Genomic DNA, 22,507 nt, shown 5'->3' with positions numbered 1-22,507 from the left:
CTTTTAAGGGAATGTGAGTCTATTTTATTTCCTTTGTTTTTGAGACTTACAAGCTAAAGAATGCTGTCTTTTTGTTTAAAAAAATTCATAATAAAAAAATTCATAATAATCTGTGTGTATTTTGTTAGCCTGTAAAATGTTAGCCGTGATTTTGTTTTCATTCATTTTCTGGTCTTCTGCTCATCTCATTAGGACATGAAGGATCAGATGTCAGCTTCATCTGTGCAGGCATTAGCGGAACGAAAAAACAGACAGGTGAGTAAACATCTGAACACACAGTATCAATCAAAGAAAATAGCATGGTTAGATATTTGGAATTAAAAACTGCTGACGTGGGTGTATCGTGTGTTCACACAGAAGACTTGTACGTGCTGAGCCTGGCATGAGGCTGGCAGGTGTTGTGAAAGGTTAGCTTGCCCCAGTGCCACGGTCCTCTGTCCCTCCCTCCCTCACACCCTCTGCTTCTCTCCTCTGGGCCCCTGTAGCTCCCTCTGCTTATCCCCGTAGGCCTTACACACAGCCATTCACTCTGCCTGTGCTGCCCACGTGCTCTGGGAAGTGCTGTGGTTGCTTTGTCTCCTGTCTTTTTCTCTGCTTTCTCTGCTGGACCCCAACCAAGCTCCTTGAAAGTGAAGAGCAATTATATCATGAGCTGTTTTTAAATATCTAGCTGCTATTCTATTGCCCATAGAACTTACTAGACATCTAATGAGTGAAATTTTATGTAAAGACATTAGAGGAACCTTAAATGTGTTAAATTAAATCTTTCATTGTTTTAAGTATTGTTTTGATATGAGGTCCAGTTTTTATTAGTTATTACAGATAAATTATGAAACCTGATTTCAAAAACCCCAGTACAGATAATGACATATCAAAAATAAAACCTACAGGAGACCAGTCCTTGAATTTAAGTATCTTTTTTTTAATTTTTTAATTTTTTTTAAAAGATGTTATTTATTTAAGAGAGAGAGCATGAGCAGGGGGGAAGGGCAGAGGGAAAGGGAGAAGCAGATTCCCGGCTGAGTAGGGAGCCTGACATGGGGCTCAATCCCAGGACCCTGAGATCATGACCTGAGCCGAAGGCAACGACTTAACCAACTGAGCCACCCAGGCGCCCCGTATCTTTTTTTTCCCCCAAAGATTGATTTATTTACTGGAGAGAGAGCGAGCGAGCACATGTATGTGCAAGTAGGGGGAGGGGTAGAGGGAGAGAATCTCAAGCAGACTCCCTGCTGAGCAGGGCTCCATCTCACAACCTGAGATCATGACCTGAGCCGAAACCAAGAGTCAGGTGCTCAATGGAGTGAGCTACCCAGACTTAAGTATCTTTTTAAAATTAGACACTTTTTAAAATTAGAGACATTTGATAGAAATTCCCTTCTGACTGATAAAATCCTTTTAAGAAATACACAACAGTCGCCTAAAATTTAGATTTAACTTCAGTTCTATTCAGACTCCATCAAGTTACTGATAGTCCGTTTAGTAGACTGGTAAGAAACAGTTCATCATTATTAACTAGGAATCGGTTACATTCTTACTTTAGACCTGTGGTTATTTGTTGACCCATGACATTTGAAAACAAGTTAAGAGTTCAAAGAAAGGGAGGGGCTCTCCAGATATCACCTGCCTAATTTTCCTGTTGCCTTTCCCTGCATTTCATTCTTCAAGTCACTGTTGTGGCTTTTTCTTCCTGTCTCCCTCCCTTCCTCTTAATAGTGCAGTGGGGAACTGCCAGGCGCTAACCCAGCCCATCTGGCACTAACTCTTGAAAGGAGCTCTAGGGCATGGCCAAAGGCTCACAGTTTGAGAGTTCCCTTTTTGTCTACACTTGAACTTACAGAAGTTGAGGAACGGAACCCGAAGCAGTTGTGGCAGGGAGATGGGGAACACTGGGCCTCTGTTCTGCCAAACTTGAATTGCTTTATTCTCTAGAGAGTAAGAGTTGAACTACCATAAATAAAACGTATACTTACACATTGCTTCTCCGAGTATGGCTTGGGACTTTGTTTTTGGCGTGGAGTGAAATGTCCTAGAGTCACAAATTCTCAGGGAATGGCAGGACCAGTTTTCTCTCATACTCGAGCAGGCCCAGTCTGCCTCACTGCTTCATGCCAGGACCAGGTGCTGTGCTCCAGCCTGCTCAGCCAGGACCTCCCCGCTCCAGCACCTGCGCCCAGGCTGGTCTTCCAGTGCTCTGGGCCCTCTCCATCTTCGTTCCCGTGAAGATAGATTCCTAGAAGTCAGACTAATGACATCTAATCTGCTTCACAATAAAGCATAGACAACTCTTAACGGCGTGACATATGTCCACCTAAGTGCAGACCATGAAGAGACTAAAAAAAAAAAAACAGCCCCGACTATGATCCCAGGAGTGCACGAGGCTGGTGGAGCCCCCAGTTCTGTCGGTAACCTAATGATGCACTCTGTATAGACTCTTTCTGACCTTGAAAACATTGTCACTAGGCCTCAGTGTCCTCCACAGAGATTCTTAGAGTCTCTGCCTCGGAATGAGCAGGATCTTCTAAACTTGACAGCCCTAGGATCAGGTTGGGCAGAGCCATCTACAGAAGGCCTTGGGTTTGCTTTATGCCGGAGACAGTCCCCATCCAGCTTCTTGGCTGGACTGAGGCCCTGGGCTGCTGGCAGCTCTCCTAACTCCCTCAAGAACTTAGGCTCTGCGTCCTGAGCTTCTCTGAGCCCCGTCCCTGAAGTGTGGCCATTTGACTGAAGTCACCTTCGAACGTCAGGCCAGGAGGTCCATGTCAGTATCAAGGGGCTATTGAAGGGCTTTGCAGACAGAAAACCACGTAACCCGTGAGGCTTTTAACAGTTCCGGAGATAAAAAGTACCTAGTAAGATCTGGCACCTCCACAAGGAAGAAGAATCTTAGCAGCATCTTCTGGTTCTTTGTGCAGGACTGGTGTGAGCGGTAACTCTGACCAACTAGTCAGATGGGCTTGTGGGGCTCCTGGTCAGAGCCTGCTACCGAGAATGAGCTCTCACATTCCTGGCTGGCCTCTTCACGGAAGGGAGACTTATCCTTTTTCCAGACTTATCCTGTTCTGGCTGCAAACTTCCTTGAATTCATATTGGGAAACCTGACCCTGGGGAAGAGCTCTGACTTCGGGACCAGCACTTGCCTGGGTTATGAGGGTCAGGTGCTCACTTGTGACCATACCTGCCTCTGAAGCAACTCCCGGTTCCTATTTGGGACGCCGGTAGCCTTTTAGTTCAACTGAAGGGCACTGGGATTTACTCATGGGTTCAATTGAACAGACTTTGGTGAGTCTCGTGCCTTCTGTACATGAGGGGCTGTGACTTGGCTTGTTGTCATTCCAGGGAGCTCTCCCTGCCTCCTTCCGAAGAAACCCAGAAACTTTCCTGGCTCATACGTGAATAAAAAGGGACTCTAGGTCTGTGGAATCAGATTGGAGTCTATGAGTCTCTGATGAACTTCCGAGGGTGCTAGGAACAGCTGGCCTGAAGACCAAGTGCTTCTAGATTGTAAAGCAGTGTACAGATGGGCGTTTGTTGATTTAAAGTTGACCTTTATCTGTATTTTAATGGGACAGAGCCCATTTCTGAGTCCCGTTGCGAGAGCTTGGAGGCAGTGGGCGCCCTTCCTGGCATTCCTGAAATCATGCCACACAGGCACCAACCTACACCACTACGCAAAAGGCTGAGCTGGCGGGAAATGCACTGTGAGCAGTCTGTGGACTCTTTCTGTCCCTGTGCTGGAGCATTTGTTCAGATGGTAACGGCTGGTTCCCCCCGCCTCCCTCTCACAGGCACTCCTAGGGGACAGTGGTGGCCAGAACTGGAGCGCAGGAAAGATGGACACATCCGGGCGCCTGGACCGTGAGCTCCAGCTGGCCAACTCCCATTTCATCGAGGAGCAGCAGGCTCAGCAGCAGGTACCCAAGAAGCGGCCGAGGGAGGGAGGTGGGGCACCTCCCTACGTTCCCCTGCCGCCAGGGGGTGCTGTGACCAGTGACAGCCCCTGGGGGACCAGAGCTGGCCCCGCGGCTGCCTGTCTGTGTGTGCAACCATTGTGTAGATGAAGGGTTTTTAAAACCTCCTTCAGAGCACGACCTTTTCGGGAGAACCAAGCTTGATTAGATCTCTTAGGAAAAGCAGACCACACATCCAAAACTGACAGACAAGGCCATTGATTTACAAAAAAAAAAAAACAAACCCCAGCAACCTCTTCCCCCGCCTCCACTTGTATGCTCAGTTTTTTGTTCATTTCAACAAAGGCACTTTCAGAAAAACTGAGTCCTTGTTTCTTCATTGCAAATTATTGCTGGTTCCATTATATGTAAAAATGATTGCTTTGGTGGAGGTTCTAGGGTAGAAGGAAAGTGAGGTTGATTATGATTACATCGTGGCTTTTGATATGTGTTGTATTTTAAAAAGGAAGTTAATGATGTATCTGGGGATTTGAGGATTATCTATCCATTGAAACTATTGGTTCTTAAATATTATGTTTTATGTATACACGTAGGTTTGTTCTTTTTCATAGCGTGTCTGTTTAACCAGTTGTCTACTTAAATTGTTATTAATCAAGCAAACCTTTTTTTCTTAATAAAAAATGAGGAGGCTACACCACAATTAAAACTAATTATTTATCACTCAGTAGTTGTCCTTGAAGCAGCTTATAGCCACAGGGCCTCCTCTAGTTTGTCCTTGAAGAGGAAAGAAAGAACTCTGTATGCAATTTTCCCACATTCACATATTTGTCGGCCTCTCTCTTGGAGTCAGGCTGAGGCAGTCTGTTGTGGATTGAGACCTTGACCCTGGCAGTGGGCTTCCTCTTCCCCAACATCCCATGTCTCAGTGGTCACCACACAGGTGCTTTTGACCCTGGCTTATTCCCTCGTCGGACTTGAGCCAACCAGAGTAAATCGCTCTTGGTGGTTTCCAGGCCTGCTGACTGTTCACAAGTTGGATCGGCAGGAAGTATCAGTAGCTTGTCAACCCAGCCTTTTGAGCAGCGTGTTCTCAGAGGCAATGGTCTGGTCCTTCGATTTCTGGGCTTTGCTTCTGAATGAGAATGGTCCCAAGTTGGCAAAGAAGCTAGCAGCTGCTAGAGTACTGGGCTTGGAACCAGGTAAGATGGAGTTTAATTGCTTATTTCCCATTTCTCTGGCACCAGTTGATCGTGGAACAGCAGGATGAGCAGTTGGAGCTGGTCTCTGGCAGCATCGGGGTGCTGAAGAACATGTCCCAGCGCATCGGAGGGGAGCTAGAGGAACAGGCGGTGTGAGTACTGACACGCCCCTCTTGCTACAGTGAAATTGAGGGGCAAAGCCATCTTATGAGACCCCTGAAAAGCCTGACAGTTACATGGCTAGTAAACCCAAAAGCCGTTTTACTTGTGTAGCTGCATCTTTATTCTGCTCCCCCAAAGAAGCACATTGATCAGATAAAATTTTCAACGGGGTTTGGGCAGAGTTATTATCATGATTATTTTTGCGCCCTCCAAAAACAGATAGAGATTCCTCTGAGCCGATTCTCAAGAGTGTTGTGACGAATGGGACATGAGACAGATATGGCTGTGTAACCTCCTTGGAGATCTGGGTCCCGGAGAGGATAGGACAGGAGCTGACTTCCCTCTGTCATCCCCTGACTCTCCTGCTCCATCGAACAGAACTTCTTGCTCTGCATCTTAAACTTTAACTTAATGAAGAAAGTTTATAGATTTGAGTTCAATTAATCAAAAATCTTCCCTCTCAAAAATACAAAGTAAAAACAAAGCAAACGAAAACATAACTGGGTTTATTTATTTTTTCCTTCAGTAGTCTCCTTTTGTGCTCAGAAGTAGGACACCAAAAGCATCATTCTTAAATGCTTTCATTTCACAAATTTCTTTCTGAAAAAATAAGACTATCCACTAGGATATTTCAGAACCTCTCCTATCTCAGTCTTGAGTTCAGCCTTATACATTCATTCTTCAGAAATTCAAACTGGGTATCTGTTCTGCTGGGAGGTCCCGGGTACCCATAGAGGAGCGAACAGACTGCATCTCTGCCATCAGAGAGTTTACCAGTTACTGCCTAGAACAGACGTTCTACATGCAAGTCACTAAGAAGTGCAGAGACGTAAGGGGGAAGAGTGTGGTGCCTTGAGAGCCCTCACTCCACTCAAGCTGCAGACCTGACTTAGCCCAGGTCCCTGAGAAGATGTGTGGAACTGGAACCTGAAGGATGAGGGGAAGGTGACCCAGCGGAGGGGTGAGGGTGAGGGGAGGGTCGACTGGGGTTTTAGAGAGAGTGTGAGAGTGTGCATGGGACAGAAAGGTCTCGTTTGTGTAGAGCATGGGGGTAGGGGGGGTTGCAGAAGGCAAGACGGAGGCCAAGAACAGAGTGGGGAGGCCTTTGACGCCCCATTAAGGGGCTAGGACTTTCTCTCCTGAGGGTCGTGGGAAACCACGAAGGTTGTGTTGGGAGTAATACCATGGACAGGTTTACATTTGGGGCAGACCCATCTAGCTGTGGTTTAGATGACAAGCAATAATGGAGTCAGATTGAAGGCAAGGAGACCAGGGGGAAGCTGGAAGAGCAGGAAAATCTAGGCATGCGTGTTGAATTTCTGTCTAAAATGCATTTTTCCCCTAAAATTTCAATTTGCGGTTGGAAAAGGACTAATTGCCTGCCTCCCTGGGGTTCAGTAGATGATAGAGAAGCCTGGCAGACTTCAGTTAAAGATGGTAACCTGAACACACCGAACATACCCTTTATGTCGCTCCTTCCCTAGAGCCCACTAGGGCACCAGCAGAGGGATCTTTTTATAAAACTGGCATAAGACCTATGGGGACATAGAACATGAAATAACAAACAGTAACCATAACATTATAGGTCCTGGAAAGTAGGAAAATGAATGGCTACTGACTCAACAGACCAGAGAAAGCTGAATCCTCTGCCAGCCTCAGGGGGGCGCCACGGAGCAAACCCAGTTCCCACCGCGAGCCACCAGCCCAGGAGAGCAATCACTCGTGATAGTGTGAGCCCTGAAGGGCGTGCTCATCACGTTGTGACACAGTCATACTGGAAGGAAGGGGGATGAGTAGTGGGTTGGATGCCGGGATGGGGAGGGAGGTGGGAGCAGAGCTAAGCCCTAGCCTTTTTAGAGTGGAGTCAGTACGACAGGATTCTGGTGTGAGCATGCTCCTTGAACACACCGAGAAAGCACCCAGGGACTAGTGGGAGGGGGTGGCAGCACTTGTCCAAGGGGGCAGGAAACAGCCGTGGTTTTTTATAAAGAGCCTGAACGTGCTATTTAGCTCTTTAAACTGTGTCTCACTTTGGTAAAAATAATAAGTAAATTAAAAGGAAAACCCCTGGGTCTTGGACTTCGGCCTGTGTTTTCCAGCATCGGTGGCCACTGGCAGCTGTGGCCAGTGAATACATAAAATGTGGCCAGTCTGAACGGAGATGCGCCCTCAGTATAAATGCACACCAGATTTTGAAGACTTCCTATGAAAAAAAAATGTAAAGTAGCTTGTGAGTGATTTTTTTTTTTAATATTAGTTACATGTTGGAATGATAATATTTGGAATATATTAGGCCAAATAAAACAGATTATTAAAATTAATTTCATCTTCTTGCTTTAAATGTGGCTACTAGCAAATATTAAGTAGCATATTGGACTCGCAGTCTGTTTCTTTTGGACAGTGCCGAATCAGCTAGATCTGGGCTAGAAACCTAGTTTAGTGGGTGTCCTTGGGCTGGAGGTTGAGTGACTGGCCTTTTTGTCCTCAGTAGGAAAAGTCATGCCCAGCATACAAAGGTGGCTCTTGTTTTTCAGTATTTGGCCCTGCCTGGATAGGTCTACAGCTGCAGGCCAAGATGCTACCAGGATCTTAGATGAGCTAATAGTGTGTTATTTGGAATTTCAGGTAAGGGACAAAGATCTGTTTATTTAGTTGTCAACATGGAGTTTATTTAATAATCGACTTAATGAGGAGTTGGTTGCCCCGAGTCCTGCAGGCACTCACGTGCCTCACAGGGGCACAGACCAAGCCCAGTCATTTCTAGCTTCCATTGATGCTGTATGTTAGGTACCACTCTTTGGGATAATCATATGTTAATCCCAAGTTGAAAAGTCTGGAATGTTTAGTCATTTATGAAATAAACACTGCTGGAATAAGAGCATTTTGGTGTTTTCTTTCCCAGCTGCACTGTGGACAGCAAATACTATTCGCTTCCTGGAGCCGCTTCTCTTAGCGGGCAAACACTGACTTCTGTGTGGTACACGTGTAGACCAGGAGTGCACACGGTCAGGAGTGTCAGTCCCACGGCCTCCCAGCTCTGTGACAAAGCACAGAGCGCGTTAAAGGAGATGATCATGCAATTAAGCGTGTTTAACTCCTGTTGGCCCTAAAGCGCTTTGTGTTATGACCTGGTGCTCACAAGACCCTGGCAGGGAAGCTACCCCATTTTACAGATGTGGAAACAGTGCCAAAGTGGGGTGCCTTGTCAAGGTAACAAGGGAAGCAAGTGGCAGAGCCTGGTTGTCGGGCTTTGCTTAGCCTCCTCCACGTGTGCTGCACTGCCCCTGAGTTTGTGTTACTATATAGTCAGGTCCACGCTGCCTGGTCTACAATTCTAAAGTCTAGAAAGTGCTAAAATAATCTTTTAAAAAAAAGTTTTCAGCAAGTTCCTACTACAAAAAACCTGACCTGAATTGACTGCAGCAGTGATTCCTCATAGTTTTCTCTGCAGAAATACTACCATGTTTGATTATGAGGTCTGCCCTGGACCCTGCTTGAGGGTGTTGGCTAATATATAGCACATGTAACTTAGTACTTTTTTAAAATTCCCCAAAATTCTGAAATCAAAAACATATCTTGTGCTAAGGATTTTGGATAATAGATTGGGAACTTGAATCGCAAAATTACCGGTTTTAGGTTTGCTAAAATGGAGGTGTAGATCCTGTTTTAATTCCATGGCCAACGTATTGCCAAGTCTTTGTGCTGACCAGCTACCCTTCTGTGTCTGCTTCTCTTTCTAGTATGTTGGATGATTTTTCTCATGAGTTGGAGAGCACTCAGTCTCGGCTAGACAATGTGATGAAGAAACTTGCAAAAGTATCTCACATGACCAGTGGTATGTATGGTATTTAAAGCTTAAGAATTCCTACTTAATTCTAGAAACACGGTCTATAGAATTCTCATAGGCGTGCCCCTTCAGATCTTTCCTGCTTTCCGGTCGGAGAAGGAAGACTAGTATGCACAGGCCTTGTCTGTCGTTTGTGGCCTTCACTTGAGAAGTGGTCTTTGTGTTCCCCCACCGCACAAGGCTGGTGGTGTTGGGTGGCTTATCTCCTGGTGGATCAACTCTCTTTGCAATTAGAAAATCCTTTCTTACTTAATTTTATTTTTTCTGTTTCCTTGCCAAAATAGGGAACTTATTATAAAACAGTAATTAAGAAGCCAGTTACTGTTTCTCCTGGACTGACTTTGTTTTATTGAGAAACTCCTACCATTTCAGAATAAGATGGCCTTACAGGTCTAATTTAAATGGTGTTCATTTAAATCCATAGTGAAATACTCCAGCAGGTTTGCATCAGGATGGGGATGAAGAAGTAACAGTTTTCAAATCAGTCACTGTACAGGAAGATATGTTCCAATGACTATTTGTTTTTATTGCAACAGCCCACCTCCCCTGGTACATTAGAAATAATATTTTACTCTTTTTTAAAGATTTTATTTATTTGAGAGAGTGAGCGAGAAAGCATGAGCGGGGGGAGAAGCAGAGGGAGAAGCAGGCTCCCCACTGAGCAGGAAGCCTGACGTGGGGCTCGATCCCAGGACCCTGAGATCATGACCTGAGCCAAAGGCAGATGCTAAACCAACTGAGCCACCCAGGCGTCCCAGAAATAGTATTTTTTTAAATCAAGGAAAATCCAGTATCTCCTTTTTTCTTTAGTTGGTGGGGATGGCTTGGTGAAGGGAGGACCTGAGCTGCTCCTTGAGGTGATGTAGATGTCCTTGAACCAGAGCACCCAGCTCCCACACTGGAACTTCCCCTCTTTCTTGACACGTCATTCTTTGGGTTTCCTCCCATCAGGTCTGTGTTACGGGGTCTAATAATTCGGACTTTTGAGCTGAGACTTAAATACAAATGTATATTTACTTTCCAGCACTTCAACTCACAATCAAGTTATAGAACAGTTGTCTGGGGCTCAGCTTCTTATCTGTAAAAAAATAGGTTGATGCCTTCCTCTGAAGATCATTGTGAAGATTAAATGTGAAATAATAGTAATTAATGTACAAGTGTTTAACAGTGTCTCCCATATATTAGTTCTTACTGTTTATGTTTTAAAAAAATAGTAAGACAGGCAGAATATGGCCCTACGGGGCAAAGGACCTGTTAGATCCAAAACAGAGGGAAGCTCATAGCCAGACTTCCTTCTTTCTCTCCAGGGACAAATACCTTTATGCTCCTAACAAGTCATTGCCGAAAGCAGGCACCAGCTTAGTTCATCTTTCACACACTTCAGAGAAAGGTTTGCAAAGCCGCCTTCCTTATTCCTCTGTGTTCTCTCCTCTCCCACCTTCACCCCTCTACTTTAAAAAAAAAAAAATTTAATGAAGTATTATATAACAAGTTGAAACACCAGGCCTCTCACTAGTGTATGTATTAGTCACAAAGTCAAGTAGCTACTTCAACACCAGTTTTGTTTGGGGAAGAGCAAAGAACAAAGATGCACTGTGTCTTTGTTTCTCAGCATTCCGGGTATGAATAATTGAGGAAAGTACTTGCATTGTGATAAGCCGTTCAGTGTGTATAAATAACACTGAGCCTTGCTTATGCTTTATTCTACTTTATCCTGAAAGAAAAGTTTGGGGAGCAAAGTGGGGACTTCAGTTATGTTTGTCTAAGAAAAAGAGCCAGGAAACAGAGCATTCAGCCTGAAAGACCCTTCAGTTTGGACAGCTTGCCTGGGGTTTTCATTTTAATCTTTGCTCGCTCCCAAAAGAAAGCTCACTCAGGGCTCCCGCACGGGGGTGCTGGCTTCAGTTTGACAACAAGGCAGTTTGTATTTGTCTCTGTTCACCTCCATAACTTTTGGGCAAGTTCACTACCTTTCAGTCTCTACCTAAAGTATATTAAGACACACTGAAGTTCAATGAGGCAGTCAGTGAGCAGGCACAGGACACCTGCCCTCCCCGTGGCTGGCTGCTCCATGGAGATCAGCCAGGGTGCCACACCCGCCTTTTCGAGTGACCCAAGGGAAGTATATTCTTTTGAGTAGATAACAGAGGTTTTCTTCCCCTCACTTTCCAAAATTCTGTTGTCGTTCTTTTCTCTTTAGGGAAGAAAAATATACTGGAAGGAGGAAAAAACTTGCCATTGGAGTTCTCTTTGTTCCTATCTTTTTGAAACAGGTCTTGACCTTGCCAAGCTGGTTAGGCTTTTCACTTGAGAGCACAGAAGCCTTTGTGGTTGGTACTCACCCCTTCTGGGGAGAAGTCAGCTGGGGTAACAGCTCCCAGAGCTTACCTGGTTCCTGCTTCGAAGCAGCAGCTTAGCACTGCAGAGGAAGATGGCTTTAAAAGAGCGGTCCTGGGTTGTGCTGGCTTGTGTGACCCAACTTCTCGATGAAAATCCCCTGTTTAATGCAGTTGGGGAAGAGGGAGTGATTGGAGGTAGGAGGGGATTGGGTAGAGGCTGGTGGAAAGCCAAAAAAAGTAGAAAACCAGTTCAATATTGGGAATCTGGGTTTGAGAATGGCAGGATGGGGGGAGGGGCAGGGATCTGTATGAAGTTGGGGGGTGGGGGTGGTTAGGAAGCAATTACCTTGACTGTTTTGTCCTGGAAGAATATTGATCAATCATTTTAGTGAGAGTGTTTTTAAATTATCGTAAACATTTTTAAATAGATGAAAAATCCTAGATACTCAAGTTTTCTTGGCCAGTGAAGTGATAAACAGATTATTATCTCATAGGCCGATTCTGCCTCCCATGCCCATTGGACTAGTCCCTGTTCAGATAAGGAACCGACAGACTTGGGGTCTTTGCCCTAATCACACTTACTAAGTGAGTTTCTAGCACATCGGAAGTAGAACAAGGTGATCACCACTAAGAAGGTACTTGCTTTGCTTACTGTCCGTTGGTGGCTGTCTGTTGGCTGGTTCTAAGATTGTGCTTTCCGTGACATTTAAATAATTTAAGTCCTTGGTTTGTGGACTTAGCATTGCTTTGTAGAAAGTTTGGCAATCTCTTTTCCTAGATTCAGACCTTTATGTAATGTGAGTCTCATTCGCTGTGGTATGCCACAATTGTATATGCCACAATCTGCAGGCTTTCCAATAAACTTTTGATGAATCAGTATACCTTTATATTTCTGTTTAAATGGAGTGATCATTTCTGGCCGTCGAACTACGTTTTTATAGGCCAGTGAAATCCTGTTCTGTCAGTCTGACCCTTTGTGGAAAATGCAGGACCCGTCTATGGAAGGACCGCGTGTTCTTTCTACACCTACACAAGTTAAGGAGGCATCCTGGGCCCCATGCCTGGCCTGGCCCAGCCCAGAGTGTGCGAGGGTATTCGTGTTCACGCTCACAAAGCCCTGCCAGGCAGCCTCTGTGCAGCGTGACGAGCCCACGGTCAGGGTTGTGGGTGCAGCCAGGTCTCCCCTGGGGCCTGTGTGGGCCCTCCTGCCCCTCAAGTCCCCTTGCTTTCGGCCGTTTGGATGGACTCTAACCACTTCGCTTCCAGTGCTTGTCCTCAAGTATCGGTAGGGTGCAGAAGTTTCAGAGAAGACATTCCACTTTCCTTTACAGGTAAGCTGTGTAAGTTACTGGTTAAGTGGGGTAGTGCTGATCGTGCTCTCGATCCTCAGAGCTTGCTTTTTCAGCTCCTCGCTTCTTGAAGTGACCAGCAGGCGCTTTTATCCTCTCTCCATCCTCCCTTAGTGCTCACTGATTGTTGTTGAATGAAATGATTTGACTTCGGTAGGAGATGAAAGCAAACGAGCTTTGATCCATAACGCCGATGCCAGCACCTTTCCAGGGACATGGTACTCACCAGCAGCAAGCTGAGTGCCACAGATTTTAATGAAAGGCTTGAGACACAAAGCAGTACTATTAGAGGCCCATTTTCAGGAGACTGGCAGCACTGTGGATGCACACACGGAGCAGGCCAGGATACCCGACCCCCCGGGCAGGCTCCAGAGCCTCTGTGCGCCCGTCGTGTGCACATTCTGTCCCCTCTCTGCTTCAGGGTGTTGCATGTGACTGTACCTTGGGGAGCGTGGAGTCGTGAGCGCTGACCCTTGTGTCCTGCCTTCCAGATCGGCGCCAGTGGTGTGCCATCGCCATCCTCTTTGTGGTCCTGGTGGTCGTGCTGGTCTTCTTCTTAGTGCTGTGACGGCGGCCCGGCGCGGCTCCTCCTGCTCACGAACCCCGGGGGAGGCGGGAAGCAGCACCCCAACGTTGCCGTCTCTTCACACTCCTCTCTGGAAAACAGCCTGCACTGACTTTCCTCCTTGTGACCCCACCACTGAGATAGCTGCTCTGACCCGGTGCTGGCAGGGCCGCTGGGAAGAGGAAGCGATGACTGCGCTCCCGGGGCCACCTGTCCTGTCCTGAGGACGGCTCGGCACTGCTTGCCTCTGGGGCCTCGGGCCCCCGGGACAACCTCTGAGGAATCCGGAAAAGTTTGCAGACTCCACTAGCGCTTGCTATTGCTCATTCCATCCATCTTTGGCAGCTCTCCCCCCCCCCCCCCCGCCAGCTCAGACAGCACACCGCTGTCCCATCCCCGAGAGCGCCGTCAGGAGTGCGGGCTCCCGGGCAGGTCTCATTTCCCATTGCGGCAGCAGCCCTTGGCCCCCCCAAGAGCTGGTTGCTAATGGGGACGCAAGGCCCAGAAGCAGTTTGTGACAGAAGACGCAGTGATCCATTTTTCAGGGATAAGTGCTGGGATAAAATTGCTTTTCCAGGCTCATTATTCTGTGGTAGAAATAACTAATGAAAAATAACGGAAAGCACTAGGCTTTGGGGGTGCTAACAGCTGGGGCTTGAACCGAAGGGAGGAGAGGGTAGCAGGACCCAGGGTTTGCACAGCTGAGGGAAGGGTGGGTGAGGTTGCGGGAGATCAGAGCCTTGCCAAATTCATGTTGCTATCCTGGTGCACCTTGTATTTTGAGGATGCCCCTTACCCGTGTGGTGCAGCTTAGCCGCACACTTGGGTGGTCTGGATCCGGGGCCAGCCTCATGGCCGGTTAGGTCATTCCTGTGGCACTCTGCATTGGGGGGGGGTGGTTAGTACATTGGCAGTGTAGCGACACTCAGAAACCCTAATGACCAAAAAGACTAGTTCTGGACCGGACTTTTCTTACCCTGTGAGTAATGGCAAGAATGGGTAGGTGAACTTGGGTGGGGTTTTTTTCCCCCTAAGATGACGACTCAGTTTTTTTTTAATCATCCAAATAACTGAGCCAATCCAAATTTAAAGAACGGATGCTTTAATTGAGTTTTAGTAGCTGAAACTGCTGAGATGCTAAACTTCAAGCTTCCGATTTTTTAAACACCTCCAGCATCCCAGCGTCTATAGGATATTTTTATAACCTCCCCGATGCCGTCACCAATGTTGAAGCAGCAGCTGACCCGGAGCCCTGCGGCAGGGGCCACTCCCCCTCCACCTTCTGCACTTGGAAAGCACAGCAATGTCTGGATAGAGCTCTAGCTTTGACTTCCTGTTTCCTCATCTGTTGGGGCCCATTCCTCAGCACACTCTATTTTTTTTTCCTTTTTTTCATGTTTTGTCTGTATTTCTTGGGGTTTTTTTGTTTATTTGCTTTGGGCTTCCTCCCCCCCTTTTTTGTGATTTGCAATAATGTACTTGCCCAGCTGACTTATGAATTGCACTTTTTAATAAATATTTGTAACAATTTTTTAAAGAAGGGTATTTTCTCATGGCTAGGATCATGGTAGGTAAGGAAATCTGCCTCTTAATGAAAGCTAAAAGCAGATTTATAAAACTAAAAGGGTGGTTGACATCCACGTTTACACTCAACTCTATTTGATATATAAATAAGTTATTTTTTTCAAGTTAGCAAAAAAAATAACTACAAAGGGCTTCAGACGTTGGGTACTAGATTATTTGTTTTACAAGTTTTGAGACTCATTCAAATAGTCTTCTCTAAACTTAGAACAGGGATGGTCCTTAGATTTGCATTAAAACGTATAGGTCTTTGTTCGCCATAAATGGGGACCTTGTCTCAGTACTGTAATCCACAATCCGCACTACCAGAGGCAGCCGGCAGCCTAATGACCTATATGATCATGCCATTTAAAAGCCATGCTCTTCTCCTGCTATGATCAGGTTTACTGTGCCCCACACAACTAACTGTCATGTGTGTCCGTGGGGCTTGTTGGGAACATGCCTGGTCATTAATGAGTACGATGCTTCCCTGAGGTGGGGTGGGGGGCCAAGTGTTGTGACCCGGAGACTTAATTACTAAATGTCTGGATAGATTTAGAATCGGCATGATGACCTCACTTAATTTCAAGTGTTTGCTAAACAGTGGCTATTGTAGACCAGACTCCCGCTGACGCAGACTAGGGAATTATTTAGGAGGAGAAAGTTTAAGATACAAGCACCGCCCCTGTCTCCGCGCCTCGAAGGAATGCTCTTTAACATGGCAGCCTCTTACCGTAACTGTCCGCGCCAGCTCTGCCCCCAGCAGAGCTTCAGCCCCGCCAGCATGGTCATGGCCTGACCCTGTTGTGCCCGAAGTGGGCATCACTATAGACGTCTCCGCTCAGAATGCAAACCAGGGCAGTCCGAGGGAATAAGCCAGGGGCTTAGGCTGATTTTTGAGGATAAGTATTTCCTCATCAGCGATCCTAACACTGCCGGGCTTTTGGGGGCACCTACGTGGCCCCCCTGCCCGTAGAATGGGGAGAGAAGTAGACCCTGGTGACCCTCTGCACTGCTTAGAGGCACATCCTGCAGTGTGTGGGCTTTTTCCTGCAGCCTCTGCACCTCGACACATATCATTTCTAAGGAACTGGCAGAATATGATGGATACAAGGAGAGCTCAGCTTACGTTTATCGGTTTATTGGAAGAACGTGTTTCTAATCAGCTGATTTGGGGGGTAGATTGGGGGGAATGAACCATTGAGAGAGTTTGCCAGAGTGGGGATCCAGCTGGAAAACTGAAATACCTTTAGTTTTTAGTCCTAATTTTTCATCTTGCCTTTGTGCGGACTGCGCGCTCCCAGCGCTCTGTGGGTGCCCGCTGCTGGGTGGCAATTGGAAGTCGCAGCGTGTGTGTTACACGAGGATCTTCACGCCAGAGCCGAAGGGGGAGAAACTTGGTGGCTTGCCCATTATTCTCTGCTTTTAGCCAGAGTTAAACAGACTGATGGGTCTGGTAGCCAACCACTTGGCAACTCCCACTCCTTCTCACCTCGTGAGAATCAGGGCTGTGAAGAGAAATCTAGTCTAACTCCAACAGAAATCTGTCTCTGTGAAGTGTTTTACCTTCTGTAAGTGAAGGTGGCAGAGCCAAGATCTTTCTTTTGGTAATTTCCCTGGCTATAAAGTGAGACCGTTACCTTTCTAGAGAATTCACAGCATTTGAAGATCTAGGAACTGAATTACATAGAAGAGCTGCTTTTCAGCTCAGTGGGCTCAGACTGCTTGGCTTCGCCTCGTGCTGCAGGATGAACTTGGAAGCAGAACAGCAGCGGGCCGGCCCGAGAAGCGCAAGTTGTAAAACACGGCATGCACTACCTCCCTTTGTCTTCCTCTAGCTGCCATGTCTTTCTTATTTTTTCAGAAGAACGCTTTTGAAAAGCACGTTCTTTCTCCATCAAGAGCAGAGAGGGGAAACCAGAGGGCTCGCAAACTTCTAGCCCCTCCGTCCCGTGGCGCTGTCCCGTCCAGTCCATGCAGGAAGATGGTGCCCGGTGAATGGCCCTGGGTGGCCGGCGGGGGCACAGCGGCGGGCTTCTCCCGGGGCCTCTGCTTCTGAGTGGGGGGCAGCTGCGGCAGCTGCACCGGGCTGACCTGTCTAGCTGTCCTTACCCAGCTTCCGACCCTCACGGACATGCTTGCGCTTCCAGTGAGGAGGTTTTACTCTTGCAAGGCCTGCGCCTGGCCGTTATGGAAGCGCGGACGCCGGCCTCACTGTGGGCCCCTTGCTGTGACGCTCACTGCGAAGCTGCCGTCGGCTGTCGGGTCCAGAAAATCAAGAGAATTCCGAGTAGAGCAGCCATCAGACGAGAAGAGCAGTGCAGAGAAGCTCCGAGGCTCTGGCTCTTGAGGCCCAGTGCCTGGTCACTCACGGCGGGGCCAAAACCCCAGGCTCGCTGGCTCCTGGGGTCAGCAGCCCCAACGGTGCCCTCAGAAGGCCTTGGAGCCCCCAGCTCAGCTCCTCCAACAGACACGGGGGGCATTTGCGGCGCTGCATGCTGGACTTGGTCCCAGGGACAAGCGACCTCAGCGACGTAACAAGGTAGGCTGGTAGTGACCTGTCGTGCGCACCCCTCACCCCAGCCATTTGGTGTTTTTTGCTTTTGGATGAACACTGAAGCTCTGAAAGCTCCCGGGGGGGTCTTGCTGTGTTGCTGCCATCTACCTCTAGGCGGCACTTCTTCATGATCTGGTTTCTGCAGATAACAAGTGTGTGGCTAGGCGGGGAAGGAAGAAAAAGAACTTGGTTTCCCTGCGACATAAGCTAGTGTGTTGGTGCTGTTTTCTTTCCCATGTGACTTTTGTCTAGAAATGCCCTTCCCCAAGGCTGTGTAGACGGGAACTGTGCTGAGAGGGTGATTTGTCCCGGTCACCTGCCCGGCTGCTTGGCACAGGTCCACTGTGAGAAAGTGTATTTTATCCTTTTTTTTTTTTTTTTTTAAAGGTTATGAGTTCTTAAACCCAGAAGCCACTCAATTATCCAGGGGGTGATTGAAATAAGACCCCCCGGCCTCACTGTTCGCTGAGCAAAGCTCGGGCCTTGTGGTGTAGCCGCGTGTCAGCCGGGCGCTCCGCACGAGCCGGGCTTTCTGCCAGCCCTGGGCTGAGACCACGTTCACCGTTGTTCTGTCTGCTCTGCAGAAAGTGGGCTTTAGCTGAGACCCTGCTCCTGAACGGGAATTGCAACCCTGTGGGTAAAGTGCGCCCTGGGAGAGGCAGATGTCCTAGTCCTCAGGAAAAGAAAGTATCCGTGCAGGGCAGGGAGAGGCCAGCCAGGTGTCCCCCACTAGGATGGGTTACTGGAACTTGCTTGTAAGCTGGATGTGGTTCCGTCCTAGCTCGACCCAGGCTGGGAGAACGCCCTGGGTGAGGGCGGCCTGGAAACCAGGAAAGGGCCAAAGACAGCAAGCTGTAAATGATTGTGGATTCGTTTTTTTGTAAGTGGAAAAATATGCTTTCACTGGCTCATTTGTAATCAGAAATTAGTGTAATGGAAAAATCAAATGTATAATACCTGGCAGTACTGAGCAAGATGAAACCATTGTATTTTTCTTCGAGGGATAAATAACCTACAGCGTTTCATTTTTAAATAACTGGAAGGTACAAACTAAAGAAGTGAGGTCAAAGATTAGAATTGCAAATGCCTGGGTGATTTCCAGATGGTCCCCCCCCTCCCCCGAGTCCTCATGAGAAGAGCCCAGTGGTCCTGGTGCCAGTTTACGCCCCTCGCCACAGGTAGATGCGTTGTTTTTCTGCAGGCCGGGTCTCCCAAGTGCGGTGTGGGACCAGCCTCGGCAGCATCGCCCCGGAGCTTGCTAGAAATGCAGGTTCTCGTGGCTCCCCTCGGCTCTGCTGAATCACAAACTCTGGGGTGTTCACAAGCCCTCCAAGGGGGTTCTGACGCCCAGTCTAGTTTCAGAATCACTGCTACTGCATCGTGGAATTTAGGCTACTCCCTGCATAATAAAAGCTCTTCCACAGCTTTGTATGTAATCCTGACATTAAACAAACTGATGACACAATAAACTTGAAAACTTTTTAAAAATACTTGTGTAAGAAAAAATCTCAACTAGCCGTCTTTCAAAGTGGTATTTTTACACCCTGAAGTCTATTAGTAATGTTTCTTACTTCTGCTCTTGAAATCATGTTACAGCTGTACAAAGAATACTGTTCAGTATTAAAAGAGAAATGGAGAGACCATGACCTTGTCTTGGGCTGTTGTTTTGTTGTGTTTAAGTTCTGTTGGTTTTTGTCTTTTTTATTTCCTTTCATACCCACACACAGCGCCCTCCTTCTGCCCCTACTAATAAACACGGACATACGCGTACACCTTTGGGGGGAGGAAAGTGTGTGGCCGTTAGAAGGTCTGAATTATAAATTGGGCTTTCTTTGGGCAAGTCACATGAATTATTAAACCCCAAAATAACCACACTATGTATTCAAAATACCATACAGCACAGCTTCAGTTGGGACAGGGAGTGTGTGGGGAGCAGAGAAACCCGACCTGAGTCTTACTTCCCCCTCACCGAAGTGTTGGCCAACAAGAATATTGGCCATCCCAGTTGGCAGTTGAAAGAACCTGCCTTCAGTTCTGTGTGGGACAAGGTGACGAGGCTACATAAGCTCCTTAAGGACACAGACCTTCATCATTCCATTTGTCATCATCCTCCTCACTCCTGTTAACTGAACACCTTCTATGTGCCTGGCGGTGGTCTAGGTACTTCGTCCGTACTAGTGCAGATGATACTGAAAATGGCTGTATGAAATAGTGAAGTTTCCTCATCTAATACTATCTCAAATACGCAGATGAGGAACCTGGGACACAATTTCTCAAGGTCACACAGCTGATGAGAGGCAGAGCTACTTACTGTGCCCCCGGCGCCTAGCACAGAAATTGGGACATCAGTGCTTCGTGAGTCCCCAGTTTGACTTCCCCCCCAAATGTAACAGCGAGGAGGGTTAACGCAGACCAACCTATAACCAGCCTTGCTAGAGGAATGAGTGCTTATTTTGAGAGTTCTAGTTAATATTTGAGGAGGAGGGGATTTAGGAGGAAGAAATGGTTATGTATAACGTGCTCCCTGATAAAAGCGAATCAGCCCCCCACCCCAGCCCGAGGAAGCGTGGACTGTGTCGTGTGGACAGGCGGAAAAGGCAGGCATCTACAAGGCTGAGGGTTCTGGACTGACCAGCACTTGACTCCACTAGTGGCTCCACTTTGCAGCAAAAGAGTGATTTACTGTCTTTCAAAAGGTCCCCACTGGCTACAAATCTTACATAAAACTCACTGAAAATACAAGACCTGAGGCAAAAATGAAACTTGTAGGAAGGGAAGGCCATATTGCCATAATGTTGCCCATCCAAGAGGACACAGTTCAGGTCTATAAAGCTTGATCCTTGGCACCTCTGGGGTCTCACTTGTCTGGAAACACCTTCTACCCAGGTGACACTGATAACTGGAACATTAGTGGAGTCTCCATTTGGTGCAGATGCAGGCAGAGCCTGAGCACAAACATCCCCACCAATATCCCTCTCCACCGGTGATCTGTTCCAGAAGCTTGGATGTGAGAAATCCAAATCCAACCTGACCTCTGTAATGGTATTCCCGTTCCTCACCACACCATCAGATGCATCCTGTCTGCTTTCACAAAAGTTCACACTAGGATTGGCCAGCCTCTGGGAAGGGGTCATCAACTCATAGGAAAAAATGTCTCAAATTTTATATCTAATTAGCAGCTGAAACTTTCAGCCAGCATTTGATGAGAATCTGATGGGCTGGCAGGTCTTTGACCAAGGCATCCGGGACATGATGAGTGAAATTTCTGTCGCCATTTAATTCCCACAACCCCACGAGGGAGATCCTGTCAAGGCCCACTTTATCCCTGAAAACAAGCATGGAGCGATTAAGAATTCGCCCCGGGGTTCCATGAGGAAGTGGTGGAGGCAGGATGAGAACCCAGGTCTGACTGGACCCTCGTGAAGCCAGCCTCCCTTCAGACAAAAAAGGCGCCATTCAGATTTGAGGGCTGGCAAGCATTTCGGGAAGCCGTCTTTCTAACCCAAGAAGCCGTGAAAGCTGAGGTGAGGACAAGGAATGGAAAGAGCGGTAGTATGAGTCCGCGGTGGGTTCAAGCGCTGAACTGCAAGTGCTGAAGATAAAACCTGGACACCAGGTGCCTTGGACTTGACCACGTCTCTAACCCTATATGCCCACTGTAAAGCTTCAAGAAGTCTACTCGTCAAGGACCTTCAAGCAGGTTAGCCTTGCTGATAAAATGTTTTGGAGCTTTTATTTGGCTGGAAATGTGCAAAAAGTAAGTGAGCCCAACTCATTATATGAACTCAGAAAAGCCTGGAGACTCAGTCTGAGGAGCTCAGGGTGAGAAGCAACGTTGTGGCATCTGAACGGCCCCCACAGCGGCCAGCATTCCTTGCTCCTCAGGGATGGAGGCTGGTGAGCCCACGGCTGGCTCTTCTGGGAAGGCTTTCTGCTCACCAGGTGGGAGTGGGCCTCCTGCCTGGGGCTTCCATTGTAGGCCTTGGCACACTGGTTCGTCTTTTCACAGCTGTAACTGTCTCCACCCTGGGGACACGGGCATCCCAAGGGCAGGACAGGCCTCTCCCCAGTACCTGGCATCTGGCCAGACCCCTAAGGACAGCCCCACACTGCGAGTCGGGGCCTGAGCCCAGATTGCAGAAGGACAAGACAAAGGCAGGCCCAGCGGGGCAGCCGGGCAGCCACAGGAGAGCCCCGGATGTCCTCCAGGCCTGGCAGGGCAGCTGTTAAAGCCGGGCTGCATGGGCAGAGATTCAGAGCCAATGCCAGCAGCCCCTTCCTCGGGGCCCAGGACCCCGACCTGGCCAAGCCCACGGCCTGAGAAAGCTGCGCAGAGCTTCGTGCCAAGGAAGGCTGCTGCCATTTCTAAGCAGGTGCTCTGGCTCTGTGGGAAGGAGGGAAACTTCAGAGAGGATGGCGGGGAGGGAGAGAGGGCGGGAAGGAAGGGGATCCGGCGACAGCAGGACCTTTTGAATAGCTCCGGGACCACCCTGGGGATTTGGGGCGGGAAGTGGGTTGCGCAGATGGACAAGGGAAGTCCAGTTGTTGCCAGGTGAGTTTGGTGGAGGATAAGCAAGAAATGCTATTTGAAAAGAGCCACAGTAAAGAGCACTTGTACCCAATTATATGGGAGCTAAGGAAAGGGGGCCAAAGTCAGCATGCAGGTGTCCTGGAATGCTTCCCAGGACAGGCACCTCTGACATTTCTGCAGGCCGCCACCAAGGAATCCATGGCGTACAAGGGGAAGGATGTTCCAGCAAGGGCACAGGAATAAGCAGCACGAAAGGGGTGCGGGCGTGGATCTGCGGCGTGGCCAGGTCAGGGAACCAGCAGCCCAAGCTCCTGGTGATACATACCCTCGGGGGAAATCCCACTGCACCGAGGCTAGTTTGGGGGAGCAGGAAGTCCAGTCACATCATTATACCCTGCCCCTGGGACAAGGATGGAGGATGCCTCTTCCCCGCCCCCCCTCCCCCGCGCCCACAGGCCAGGCACACTCAGTCCAGGAAGGTTTCCGC

The 22,507-nt window shown here is 48.1% G+C and overlaps 1 protein-coding gene across 3 annotated transcripts in view; it reads left to right on the top strand.

Moving 5' to 3' along the window:
• Positions 1-19,132, top strand: part of STX6 (syntaxin 6) — a 49,782-nt gene extending 30,650 nt beyond the window's left edge. The window contains exons 4-8 of one of the 3 annotated variants that reach the window (XM_027611471.1): positions 193-255; positions 3,789-3,914; positions 5,156-5,262; positions 9,013-9,107; positions 16,797-19,132. In XM_027611471.1, the coding sequence (XP_027467272.1) occupies positions 193-255; positions 3,789-3,914; positions 5,156-5,262; positions 9,013-9,107; positions 16,797-16,810 (405 nt within the window). In that variant the 3' untranslated portion in view covers positions 16,811-19,132. The other 2 variants (XM_027611468.1, XM_027611469.2) reach the window with 2 other exon arrangements.
• Positions 19,133-22,507: the final 3,375 nt, after the last annotated feature.

The sequence above is a fragment of the Zalophus californianus genome, chromosome 10 (assembly GCF_009762305.2).
Source record: "Zalophus californianus isolate mZalCal1 chromosome 10, mZalCal1.pri.v2, whole genome shotgun sequence".
NCBI classification, from domain to species: Eukaryota; Metazoa; Chordata; class Mammalia; order Carnivora; family Otariidae; genus Zalophus; species Zalophus californianus.
Note: the sequence above shows the minus strand (reverse complement) of the source record. Positions and strands in the feature narration are given on the sequence as shown.